We start from the raw sequence: 13,721 nt of genomic DNA, 5'->3' as shown, positions 1-13,721 counted from the left end.
ATCAGGGCTGGCAGAGCAAAACTCCTGTTGTGAAATACTTCATAGTCCTCTGCTTGAGACTATAGTCTCATTTTGGTCAGCTTTTTTTCCTTTTATAGCCATTCCTTTTAAGTTTTCTTCTTAAGTGTCCAATAACCTCGAGGAGAGCTGGCCAAGACTGGAAGTGTTGACAGTTTCAGTATTGTTGCTGCACCACAGACAGAAACACTTATTTACACTTCTTTGGCACTTCATAAAGAAGTATCAGTGTCATCTCTGCTCCAGGAAATTCATGAGGTTATGTGCTATAATGAGCTAATGGGGATTTGGGCTCTTCATAGGCAAGAGGCCAGGGAAAAGCAGGCGTGTGTGTCTGACTTGATCCTTGCTCCAGCCACCCAGACATTTTTCTGTGTTTTATTCTTAATAGATAGTTCTCTATCTCTTGGATTGATATCTTTTTTTAATAAAGTCAAATAAAATATGGTGCAGGTTAGATGGGGTTGATATCCTAGATATTAAAAAGGACTTTAAAAAAGGCCAGATATGCCCAAATGGAACGATGGTAGGCAATAACTCATGGATTTGATAGGCTGCTATGCAGAGGTGGGGTAAAGAAAGTTCTTTTAGGCAGAAGGGGAACTTATCAAAACAACATACTGGATAGACGTATAGATATTGGAATGATCTGATGGACAAAAAATATGGTGTTAAAGACCTGCAGGTCAAGAAGGAAGCTACAAGTCTGGAAACTGTGATGTGTCCGTGTTTGCTTTCTGGTGATTCTCTGGGAATTTCTGTTGATGCCATAGGGAACATCTATGGGAAGTAAAAGTTCTGAATATCTCATCAGAAACGCCTAAGTCATCTAGGAATAATGAAAGTTACTTGAAAATGTAATGGCCAAAGTTTTGGCTCCTAAGGGTAAGGATGACAGCTTGCCAATTCCAGTATGTATTATACATAAACATCTGTGGTATTTGTTCATCATGTTTGTATTATAACTTGTCATTAGCACTGTAGAAGTTGTTGCAAGTAGAGCAATAATTCAGATAACATGACTATTTTCTAAAATTCCCTAATACTGTATAGCTGACAGCCTAGAGAAAGCCATGGCACTCTGATTTATTCATACCTTTGTCTTCATTTTGTATTTACTATTCTTGAACATCCACGTATAAGCAGCACTTGGCCATTGCTGAGCTGCAATGTCAAGTCCAAAATGTGCGATATGCTTTGCTCCTGAATTGCCATTTTTGTCTTGTTTAGTCAGTATTTCCCATATTTTTGGAAATATTAATTGCCATATTGTGCTAGATTGTTGTCTTAAATGACAAGAAAATGACCAAAGTTACCTCACGTAATTTGAAGTAGAAAGACAAAAAGTAACTTGCCTGTCTTTGTACCATTTTCTGGAAATTATAGTGTCTGGATGGCATCCTGAAATACATATCTCTGAAATTGCCTTTTCCTTAAATTGCCTTGAAATTATAGTCTTATATAAATAGTGATTTGTTTAAAAATCCTCAGCACAACAAAAACAAACAAACAAAACCCATCTCAGAATCTTGAAAACAAAGTGAAATGAATGCAAGAAAGATCAAATGCAAACAGCTGAGAACTTCATAGCACTCTGTAACACCACAGTACTGAACTTTCTGCATGGAGATTGTAACTGAGTAGTTCTTTGCAATAATTTCCCTCAGAGACTGACCATAGATTAAATTCAATGGTAATAAAATAGTTGTATTATAAACCATAGATTAAATTCAACAATAATAAAAGAGTAATGTTATAATGCACATTTTTTAAAAACAAGCCAGGAACTGTTTAATAGTTAAATATACTTACTACAAACACACGTAGTAATAGTAAAATTTTACAATTCAGTAATGACTAATGAAAATGCAGTAAACCACTTGGGATTTAGTGTGTATATTTATTTCTTTTTCATGTGGTCTACTTGATGAAGCCATTTATGATGCATTTGCTCTGACTGTCAGGGCCTGTTAAAATATTTAATGTTGTGACGTGCTGCCTCTCCTGCTCTTTTTGAGAAATGTTTTCTAAACAAGAACAATATACAAACACTGTTGGAAAGTGCCAGAAGAGGCAGTGAATAGCTGATCACAGAATCACAGAATGGAGCCATCCCAGAGCATGGGGACAGGATTGTGTCCAGATGGTTCTGGAATATCTCCAGTGAGGGAAACCCCACAACCTCTCTGGGCAACGTGTTCCAGTGCACACTGACTTGCATGTATTTATTTCATATGGTCTGTAAGATCCCTTCCAAACCATTCTATGAATCCTCTATGGTTGATAAACATTTCATCTATATTTGTCTTCTGAAAGGATTAAACATATGTGAATTTTGTGAACTGTTCACTGGTTTTTAAAAAGTAAACATTTAGGAGGAGTTGCATTTCAGTTTAAGCAGTAATAAGTTTTCACAGTTATTTTGCCATTGCTTCTTGTCTAATTCTTCCCTCTAAAAGGAAAGAAGTAATTGAGAAACTCATACTAATATTTCTCAGAGTTGTGGTTCTCAGTGTAAACAGAGCCTCTTATTTTGAGTTATGAGATATTCTAACATTTACTTTCTAAGGGCTGGATAAAGTGTCTGATGTAGGTCAAAATGTGAGAGAAGAAATGTGGGTATTTCTCTTCCCTGACTTTGAGAGAACAGTGACTGATAAGAGGGAACTCTACTTTTCCAAGTTCACCTTTTTGCATATATTCAAGTTTGTGCATCACTGCCAAAAAACATGGCCATTTGTAGAGAAAGGAGTGCCAGACATAAGGGTAAGGCCGTGGACATGAGATTTTTCTTGTTCAGAGTAAGCAGTGTCAAATAATTTGCATACAAAATCCATTTGGTGCCTTATTCATTAAGATTAACAGGGATAATAGCTGGATATTAACAGATTAATATCCAGCTATTCTAAATCAGGGCTGTAGGTCACTTCATTCTTGTATAGAAGAACTAAATAGAATCCAGACTTTATTAGAAAACTCTTATTTTACATATTAACCTTTATTTTCTCTTAATCATATAATTATATGGTAAGTGACGCCTCATTGAAAACTTATTTTGTCCTGGAGTACAATGGATTTTGTGATTTAAAATATTATTATTTTGAAGAGTATACAAGAACTCTTTATTATTAATTATTCTTGATCTTGCAGGGAAGAAGGATTTGAATAGCATGAGGGATCTGGATAAGGAAAACTTTCTTATGACATTAGAAGGTTTTACTTTTTTCTTTTGGTGAGATCAGCCTAGATTAAAAAATATAAAAGTACTGCTGGCCTAGGCCTTTTTCATGAATTATGTGAGGAAGAGACAAATTGATCTACAGATGAAACATTGTCTCAAGACATTGTTTATGCACTTACAAGAAAAAAACAAATAAATCATTTCCCCACATTATTAAAAAGTTCTAACTGGAAACATAAATCCCAGTACCTTTTACCCTTTTAGGTTATCATTATCTTAAGAGGTAGGCTGATAATTCTTTTTATCTGAAGTTACTCATGACTGGAAGGATCTTGGCAGTGTGAGAAGTGAAAGTGTCCAATTTTTACATTAGAACCAAAGATCTGAGAGGTCTGTCTATCTGAGTATACTGCAGTATTAATGGATAGCTTTGGGACAATGTAGTACAGAGCACAATGCCAATGCAGTCAAGAAGCAGACCTTTATCTGTAAGAGGCATTAATTTGCATTTATGGATAATGAAGTTTGTCTATTTCACATATTTCACTTTAGCAAAATAAAGATTATGTTGCAGGATAAAAATGCAATAATAATTAGCAAATGAACCTATTCTCTGAAAATCAGAAAGCAGTCATTAGCATTGCTTACAATGCCTCTTTTTCATTAAATATGTCATCTGAGCTCAACTATTGCATCTAAATCTTAGCACTTCAGTGGAAGGATGATGCTGTTTCTGAATCTTTTAAACATGCTTTAACTCCCAAAACATGACACTGGCTGCTGTATTGTAGGTGCTGGTTGTGAGGTTCCTCACTTTCCTTGCTGCTGACCATATCTGTTGTGGATGGTCAGAAGATGTGGTTGTTGGGCATTTCTGTGACAAAGGCATGGATGCCAGGCAGGTCTAAATCAAGACCCAAGTCCAAGTGTGAATTGGGCTTTCAGGTATCAGTCACTCACTGGTCAGAACCAGTAACAAGCTCAGCTGCAGAAGCTTCTGCCTTCACCATGAAAGGTTAAATGAGCTGTTATAGGAATGTTCCCATGTGATCAAATCACTGGTCTAGAAAGCTGTTGATCTAGGTTGGTGTTATATTGATAGTTTTCCTCAGGTGAGAAGCTTGAAGGTTTGCCCTTACTTAAGGGCCATACCAGTAAGGACAATGAAATTAGGCATGTAAATATAAATATTCCCCTCCTGTCAGTTCCTTTGCTTTGTTAAGCCTGCAAGGTAGAGAACACAGGAATATTGACATTGCTGAGCTTCAACAAAAGGCTGTTTGTAAACTCTGTCTTACAAAGAAGCCTTTCATTCATTAAAAATCTCCCCAAATCTGTCAGTGTTTCTGTAAACATGTACTCATTTGTATACATTTATTGTATTTAAGGAGAAGGAGAGACATTATCTTGGTCAGAAACATGAGAATAATTATTTTTTAAATGCATTTGTCAATGACTTCTATTTTGAACTTCCAGAAAATCCAGGAAGATTAAAAAAAGTGAAAGTGGTTCAGTTTTGAAAGGATAATTGAGGGAGAAGTTGGGAAATAAGTGCTAATAGCAGGCCATCCAAAGGTCACTGAGCTTGATGAATTGAATACTTCTGTATTGGAACAAACCATAGAACTTGTGCATAACCTAATAGGATCCTTCCTCCATTTGTCCTTGTAAATGGGAGCTGTGTCTTTGGAGTCCTGCCAGAGTGGAACTGCTCATTCATTATGACCACTTAAAGCAAATGCTCATGGCCCTATGGCACATAAAATAATGAGCGTAGCTTCCATTTCTCAGATATGAGGCATATATTATGCTTCACATATGGTCCAATGTGTGCTGGCTTTTGGAAAAGATACAAAAATTACTACAATGAGTAAAGCTCATAAGGAAACAATTCAGCAAATAGGAAATTTTGTAATTGGAACCATAATCAGTGACTAATGCAGAGCAATATGTATGCTAATAAAATAGGAGAGGATTAAAAGACAAAACTAAATTTAATCGAAACCCACCATACATGCTTGTGTGAATAATTTCAGATATATTCTTAATCCTATTAGTTTCATTTTTTCCCTCCACTGAAGACCAAGTGTTTAAGCAGTATCTTCCATTTAAATGAAAACAGGCCTCCCTAACTAGTAAAAACTCCCCCTCATGTTATTCTTGATATACATTATGGAAGTGTTCTGCATGAAAGGCCTGGCTACAAATGGTGTAATAAACCAGCTGTTTTCATGAGAGGGCATAAAAAGAACACAGATAACAGGTAAATCTCATGCCCCTTCAGTTCCTGGGGTTCCTGTGTGCCTGCAGCACCTGGATTTTCCCTCTGAGCTGCACAGGTGCTGTCCATGGAGATGTTCCTCCTCCCTCACATCCATGGTGCCTTTTATCCTGTGCCCAGGCAGAGCTGTGTGTCTGCTCCTGTCAGGCTGGGAGCTGCTCTGGGATAGCACCCACCAGGGCTCTCTCCTGCCCAAAGTCATTCCCTCCTTCAGTACTTCCATGAGGCTCCCAACACAGAGACTATAGTATCTATGATAATACATCAAAATACTTTGCTGTGATTTCATTCCCTGTTCTTTTTTTATTGCACATATTTTATCATTCCATCACACGTGATGCTGAAACAACTGAATTGGCTGTAAAATTGCATTGCTTTTTTGTTTTCAAGATGTTTGAAGGTCACTTCTGTAATTGTCAGGGAGTTGGTAATTATTTGGATTTGAATGAATACTTATGAATACTTGTATGTTGCAACGTATTTCGAACCCAGTAATTTTTGTGTTAACCATTCCTTTGTATATTCTTGTAAGTTGTGAAGCCTGTCTTATGTTAGATGGAGTTTATAGATATTTTTATTTCATGTATTCATGTTTGGGTTTTTTTGTGATATAAATAGAAATAAAAATGCAAAGAAGATATATGTGATGCTGGAAATCCCTGGGTTCTGGCACTTATTGATCCACAGGAGATGGTTGCATCTGATTAAAAGGGCAGCTGAATGGAGAGGGGAAGCTGTATGGAAACAGCTGTCTTTTTTCATTAAGATTTTCAAGATTAAAAAAACCCCTGAACCTATATTCTCAGTGTCAAAGCACCACAGGTGAGTGCTTTGACTGGGCAAGAGTTCAGAGAGGAATTTGTTTATTTTCTCCCCATGGAAAAGTTATTGTTGTTGGGAGTTGAATATTGCTCTTGCATGTCACACACAGGTCAGTGCCATTAGCAGTGAGCAGCAGGGGAAGTTTCTTGCCTTCATCCTCAGACTCTAAGTACAGTTATTTTTTATTTTTTTTCCTTCAGGTATAAAACCCCAGCATATTCTAAATACTGGCTACATTTAATCTACTTTGAGTTTGAAACAATTCAAGAGGAAAAATAGTCCTCTTACAATGCTATTATTATTTTCTACATGATACACCGTCTCATTTATGTGGCAATCTTACATAAAGAAAAGTGAATTCTTTTAAACCCTTGCTTTAAAAACTGTGCCTTTCCTGTAGCTCTCTTTCAGAATTCTGAATCTAAAGGCCTTTTCAGACATGAATATATTTTTTATTGTTTCAGTTGCAAGCTGTTCTTTGTAGAATATTTGTGATGTTTAGAAAAGAGCTCTTTCAGGCAGACCAGTGTTACTATTTGAGAGATTTTCTCCTTTCCAAGTACATGCAAGAGTTACTTCAGGATCAGACTCTCTTCTAAATTCTAAATTCACTTGACTAAATTCTAAATTCTGTGGAAAGGACTGTAGGATGAGAGTGACTTTGTGAACAAGACCACAAATTGTGTTTTGCAGTTAGACTTGAAGTGTAGGGGGGTTTGTTTTCTTGGAGATTAATCACTAAAATTATTATATTAAAAAAGTGTTGAATTTCTGTATAGTTGACCCTGCAAAGAGTTCTCATGCTAATGTGGGATCAGGAGTGCACAAGGGCAGAGTCCAGAACATCTTTTTTCTACTTTTTGATTTTATTGCCACTGCTGATTATTTTCTTTATGGTATTGTAAACAAAGGGTCAAGGAGATTCTCTGCTTATTTTTTTAATAAAAATGAGTATGTTAGGAATCACCACTTAGAAACTGTTGAAGAAACCAGCAGAAATACAAACATAAAAATATTTTAAAGTCTGAAACTTGTTAAATGATACGACATCCAAGTTAGAATGCATTATTAATACCAATCACAAATAAAATAACAGCAAAAATATCTCCTTCCAAATAAGGTTGTTAGAATAAATAATGAAAAGTTAGTCCAAGATACTAAATTATTCGGATTACCTCTGGGAAAATATTTGTATGAAATTTAATAGGCAGTGATTAGCTTTCTCTTTGTTTTCTGAATCTTTCTGTATATTTAAGAGAAAACTATAATCTTGCTGGAGACTTCCATGAAATAGCCAAGGAAACTTAAAGCAAATTAGTCATTTTCTATTAAGATATTTGGCATTTTTAGAGTAATGTTATATAACTGAATTTGAACAGAATTTCTGTAGGATATTTCATGTCTCTGAAAATAGCTATATGTCTTATCTTATTCAATAAGAAAGCTATTTCTCCAGCCCTTCTCATGTGCACTTCTTGTCAGCAGCATCAGTACATCACACTCAGTTTGAATTTCACCTGGTGCCCTGGGTGGTCAGTGAAGAGGAGCAATTGCCACTGGAGTTCATGGAAGTTCAGCAGCTGAGATGCTGCTGTGCCAGATCAAAACCAGGGAGGGAATCAGCTGTGGCTGGGGGACAGGGATAAGGAGATCCAGTGCTTGGGGTGGCTGCCTGGCTCTCCTTTGCTCATCAGAGTGCAGAGAGCCCAGAATTCCTGCCCTGAGTCCTACAGCAGGCACCGGCTTCAGGCAGGTGGCTGAAGCTCTTTATTCAACTCTTGGTCACTCTGGCTTTCTTATGTGACACAGAGCTGCCTCCAGAAAGTAGCACACCCTCATTAAGAACTATATTAGATACTTCTTATTTGCATGATTTTGTGTTGGTAGTACTAAAAGTCATCCTACTTGAATAAATATTCTAGCTGTGTTTTTATTAAATCTCTACTGTATTTAATGGGAATGTTTGGTTTTGTCTTTTTTTTTTCCCCTACAGCTGTGACTCTGAAAATAGGTATCTTGGAAATCCACTTAGGGGAACATGCTACTGTGAGTACTTGTATTTTTAATGCTACATACTGAAATGTTGATTACATATTATATGATAATTTCATTTCCTTGGAAAAACAAAATAAGTTCCTGGAGATTTTCCAAAATTGAGCACATTGATATTTTGACTGAAAAATAAAATGCCCTACTGGGCTTCTCTTACTTTGTCTGCAAGAACACAAATTAAAGTCTACTAAAAGCTGATTCCTTACATCTGGCTTAGAGGGACTGACCAAGCCACTGGTTATTCTCTGTATCTTATCATATGTGAATGAAAGGAATAGTAATTGTGTCAATGCTTTAAAGACAGACTTTGTGGTGGAGAAATGCAAATAGTGTAAACAGCACTATTCCCTGGGACATTCTGAGTGGTTTAGCCAGTCTGCCTCCCAGGGACATGAGACACAGCTGCTCCCCACAGTGTCATAAAAGGAGGCTGTGTGTTGTCTCCATGTTCTTAATTTCGTAGAAAAGGTGCCTCTGGCAAATTTACTCTGAAGCGTTGCAGTTTTGATAGTCTTAGTGGAGGACCTGAAGGGATGAGAATGCTTATTACCCATGTGCAGAAATCCCTTAGTGAGCTGTGCCAATTTTACTATGCCAATATCAAGTTCAATATCAATTTTAATCATCATAAAAACAGATGGGATGTTGGAGAACACTGTTTTAACTTTTGTGACTTTTGCACGTACCTGCTCCATGTCAGACAATTGGATCCATTTGTCTGTTGTTTCTAACATCATCCCTACTTCAAACTTGAATTTGTACATAAAGACAGATGTCTGAACATACTTATAACCTCTCTTCTGATTTTTGGCCTTGTTTCTTAGCATTTTATTTTACAACATACACAACAACTTTATTTTAGTGTGTCTTTAAGGCATCATTTACCTAATAAAGGAATGTTTATTTTCTTTGCTAATCTGTCTTTCTTACCTTAAATGGTTTGCAGCTGCAAGGTATGTTTTACAGAACAAAATAGTAAATTACATACTATATTACAGATGTTGACATATCTCTAGGCCTAAAACATTTATTCCTACTTCCAGCTATTAAAGAACATTGGTGTGGAGTTTTTTTAATTGTTTTTCTCTCAGACAACATAAGTTTGAATGTAATACTTTAGGCTGGAACATAAATTTTAAATGTTGTAGACCAAGTTGAAAATACTCTTGAAAGCTGTGTCTTTAAGATACTCTTGGTCAGTAAATGAAATTTCATTTGTTATTTTTTGCATAAGCAAAGTGTCTTACTTTAAAACAGAAATATCAGTATTTAGAAGAATAATTTTTTGTATCTATATAAAAATTTAATAAATATTTTATTTTAGGTTTAGAGTGAGTACATGGGAAGTTCATACTTTAAACACAATTATATATAGGCTATTTTTGATATGTGTGTCAACGTTTGTTTTGTCTTTTAAAAATAAATGTTATTAAATTTAAGAGATTGAAAAGAAATGACAGTAATGAGATTTGTAGACCTCAGGCACCTCCATGAAAAAAACCTTATTTTTTTGCTATCATGTTTCAGGCTGGGTCTATAAATCATGTTGGAGACAAATTGTACTATATTCAAGATGCCCTTTCACCTTTAACTCACTACTGTTATTTGTCTTCTGTCAGATTTCAAAATATTTTAAAAATCTTGTTGTTTTGAAACGATAAATTTTCTTTTAATACTTCTAGTGGTTTAAAGTATCCCATATAAACAATTATCAGAGTTATTTTATTTTAGTAATAGGGGGACTTCACTGATAAATAATAATGGAATTCTGTATTTGCTGGATAGAGGGAAATAATGGGAAATAATCAGTTAATTTGTGGATAACTGACTAGCCTAAGATTTCAATGACAGTTTCTTACCAGCACAGTCCATTTCCTGCTGAATCATGTATTAAAAATACATATATACACACATGAAGAAATTCTCTAATTTGTTATCTGTATTCTAAAATATGGCCATACCATGTTTCAGTTTTGTATTAGACAGGCATTTTGGATGGTATTTTTTCTGTGCTTTATTTCACTCCTCATTAAGAAACTTTCTCTTTAGATCCTTAAAATGCTACTTAACTTTTCCTTGAAGTGTATTTTTTACAACACATGAATATTATTGCTCAAGAGGAGGGAAAAATAAATTGTATGTATTTATGAGCAGCATAAGATTGTCAGAAATGAAAATTCTAGGCACATCTGTTTGTATTACTTAGAATCAGAACCAGTGAATGCAGATAATAATTTGCTGTATGGTTAGGATCTTCATCAGGAAAACTTTTAAGTCACATGCTTGAGTTTAGCTATCTTCAAAATGACCAGTTTTAAGTATTTCCATTTTGCCCTTTTTTTCACTTGTGGAAACACTGCCCTGAATTGGAATGCTCTTCTGAGCAAAACTTCAGGATTTAATCCCAAGTGTCTAGATAACTCAGGATTTAATCCCAAGTGTCTAGATAACTTTATTGGGATTCTGGATGACCTGGATTTCTCTTTAGCAGCAGGATGTGAATTGAGGAATGCTTGTTGCCGTAGAGAACTTTCTGCAGCTTGGGATGCTGTGAATATTCTCTGCCCTGTAGAATCTCAGCTGGTTTCATCTCCTCCAGCTCTCTGCCCATCTCACCTAGTCCTTGCCTAGTTCTGTGCCCCCTCTTGCCTGTCATTGCCATCCTCAAGCCTAGGAAAGGGGAAACAGGCTGGTGTTGGTGCAGGTATTGACATCAATGGAATGATGAAGAGAGTAAATGAGAACAGAGTTTGCCACTGGGAGAGCACAGGTTGTTTTATTCTCTTCACTATTTGTTTCCTCTCATAATGATGTAGGAGAGTAAACAGAATTTTAATTCTGTACATGGATGGTGTTGTGGTTGAAGAAGTGATCTGAGCACAGATAAAAACACAGGAAGATTATGGATGGGTCTGGCATGATTGTAAACAATGAATTTTATGTAGGAGGTAACGTGCTGAAACATTGCAGGGACTTTATCTTAATACAGATAACTGTGCTAAAAGGATAAACTAGAGAGATCAGAGGAACAGTGCTTTAAACATCAGATTTCATTCTCAAATGGCAATTCCAAACACAACAGCAGTGGACAAGAGTAGTTTTTCTGCTTTAAATTATGAAAACTTAATAGAATGGAATAAGAAATGTGTAATGGGGTATGCAGTAGTATATTATCCAGATTGTGGGAAAATCATTGTACATGGCTTTAAAAAAATTATTTTAGTTCTTTGTGACTGAACTGTGCTATTGAAGAAGCACAACTTCTTGGAGAGCAAGAGAATGAGAGCAAGCCCCAGAGATACAGAAATTAGAAAAGTACTGAATGTATAAGAATGTGTGAGCAGCTGCATGATGATCTATCTAGTCTAGAGCCCTGTTCTCAGGAGTGGCTGCACATAAATGCCATGGGAAGATTGTAGCAAATGGACAAACATACAAACATACAGTGGTAATTCTCTCTTTACATCCAACAGTTTGCAGCTTAGAACTTAATGAGAGGAAGGATTTTTTGAGCTGAAAGTGTTCAATGTGCCATGGCTTAGGAATATCAGAGGAGACCTTATCAAAGATTTCTTATACAAAGTAAAAACAGTATTAATGCAAAAGAAAGCTCTGTGATTTTAGAAGCTACAGTTTTGTTTGGCCATGTAAACATCCTTGTTAGCTGAGAACAGGTCTGCTTCTGGATTGTCTCTGTATTTCTGGTAGGGAGGCTCTGTATCCCTAGGCTTGTCTGTTGGGAACCCATCTTGCTGTGAATGATCAGAAGCTGATTCAATCCATAGAAATGAATCCTGAGTGGAGGCCAGAGATGGTTGTGCAGCTGACTTATGCATGTACACAGACCATAAATACAACATTTTGTCGTGATACATTTGTATTGGCTGTTGTTTTTGCTCCGTGGTGTCTGGGCCAGCGTGATGGATGGCAGTGACACCTCGATAGCAAAGTGTGCATCCAAATGGCTGCTTTAGTTCTTCACGCATCAGCATTAGGAATGCATTGCTGTCAGAGTCAGAGCTCCTGGGTGCAAGGGAACACGCAGCAAAACCAGATGGTTTTAGACAGATTGGGAGGAATCACTGGGACGAATGCCACTTCTGTGATCTTCACTTGGGTTGTGTACAGACACAAAGCTGTAAATCATAAATGGAGAAGTGGTTAATCCAGTGTTCCAGAGAAAATGAAAGTTTAAATTTACAATTCATGATGTGTTACAATGCCAGGTTTGAATTATAGGCAAGCTAACAATCACTTGTTTTGAGAGGATGTGATACTTTCCACCATAAACCTCTCTTAGATAGCCATAATTCTAAGGTCAAAAACTTTGCAAAATGTGTGGCTTATGTACATTATTTTGAGTTCCAATGCAACATATCAAACAAGAAGTACAACTGTTTCTAATACTGCTACATGCAGAAGCATAAAAGCTTACAACAAATCAGTCCTGCCAGTGTAAATCACATTGTCTGCCTGCATATAGTTAGAATTTTCATGAGCTGAGCACTCAAGATTTTCCTGTTTGTCCACTAAGAAAATTCCTAGCTAAGATAATGAAGTTGAAAAAATGCACATGGATTTAGATACCTTAGCTTTTTTTCCCTTTTATTCTTTTAAAAAAGTGTTTAGAATAATTTTTGGATTATTTCTGGGTACCACCGTTGACAGTGAAGAGCTTTTCCATTTGCTCCTGCAGACTGGTTGCTGTTTTAAAACAAGCAGCAATAGTGAATTACAAGGCAACACACTTTGGAGTGGGAAAGTTTCAGGGATTCCAGAAGATTTCCTCAGCAATGTATAGCCAGAATGTGGTCATAGTGTAAAAAAATTGCTATAAGTGAAAAATTTTAATTAATCTAGTGCTCATCTTTTGGCTGGACAGACAGTTTTGTTGGCCTGTGATATTTGTGAATGCAAAGAAAAATAAAATGAAGCTTGCCTTTGCATTACATATAAATATAAATATAAATATAAATATAAATATAAATAGTGTGTGTGTACTATAGATCCAGTGTAACACTGTAGAGTTTCCCATGCTGCAGAGCAGGCCTGCTTTTAGGGATTAGAACCTGACCTTTGAGAAGGATTAGAGAACCCAAAACTTAAGAGGTCACGAGGGATGGGTCATTTGCAAAGAGAATTAAACTGGGGAGGGACTGAATGACTTGCAGCTTTTTGTGGAATTAAAACCTATTTATTGATCATATGCCCCTGATCCAGATATTTGTTGGGTTTATAGCCTTTAAAAAAGATAAGGCCTTAATATCTATATGTAAAAAGGCAGAAAGAATGTACAAATTTTATTTTAACCGTTTTTTAGGTGTTTCCTTCTGGAGCTCTTCCTTTTTTCTCCTACCTTAGTGTTTT

General features: G+C 36.1%; 1 protein-coding gene across 3 annotated transcripts in view; it reads left to right on the top strand.

Annotated features, from left to right (window-relative positions):
• Positions 1-13,721, top strand: part of ATRNL1 (attractin like 1) — a 428,574-nt gene that overhangs the window by 147,108 nt on the left and 267,745 nt on the right. For all 3 annotated transcript variants that reach the window (XM_054276784.1, XM_054276783.1, XM_054276785.1), the window contains exon 21: positions 8,296-8,348. In XM_054276784.1, the coding sequence (XP_054132759.1) occupies positions 8,296-8,348 (53 nt within the window). The remainder of the gene's footprint in view (positions 1-8,295; positions 8,349-13,721) is intronic.

This window comes from Melozone crissalis, unplaced genomic scaffold (assembly GCF_028551555.1).
Source record: "Melozone crissalis strain CALT ecotype California unplaced genomic scaffold, PUWL_Pcris_2 ptg000019l_1, whole genome shotgun sequence".
NCBI classification, from domain to species: domain Eukaryota; kingdom Metazoa; phylum Chordata; class Aves; order Passeriformes; family Passerellidae; genus Melozone; species Melozone crissalis.
The sequence above is the reverse complement of the archived record's forward strand: the minus strand, read 5'-3'. Positions and strand labels throughout refer to the sequence as shown.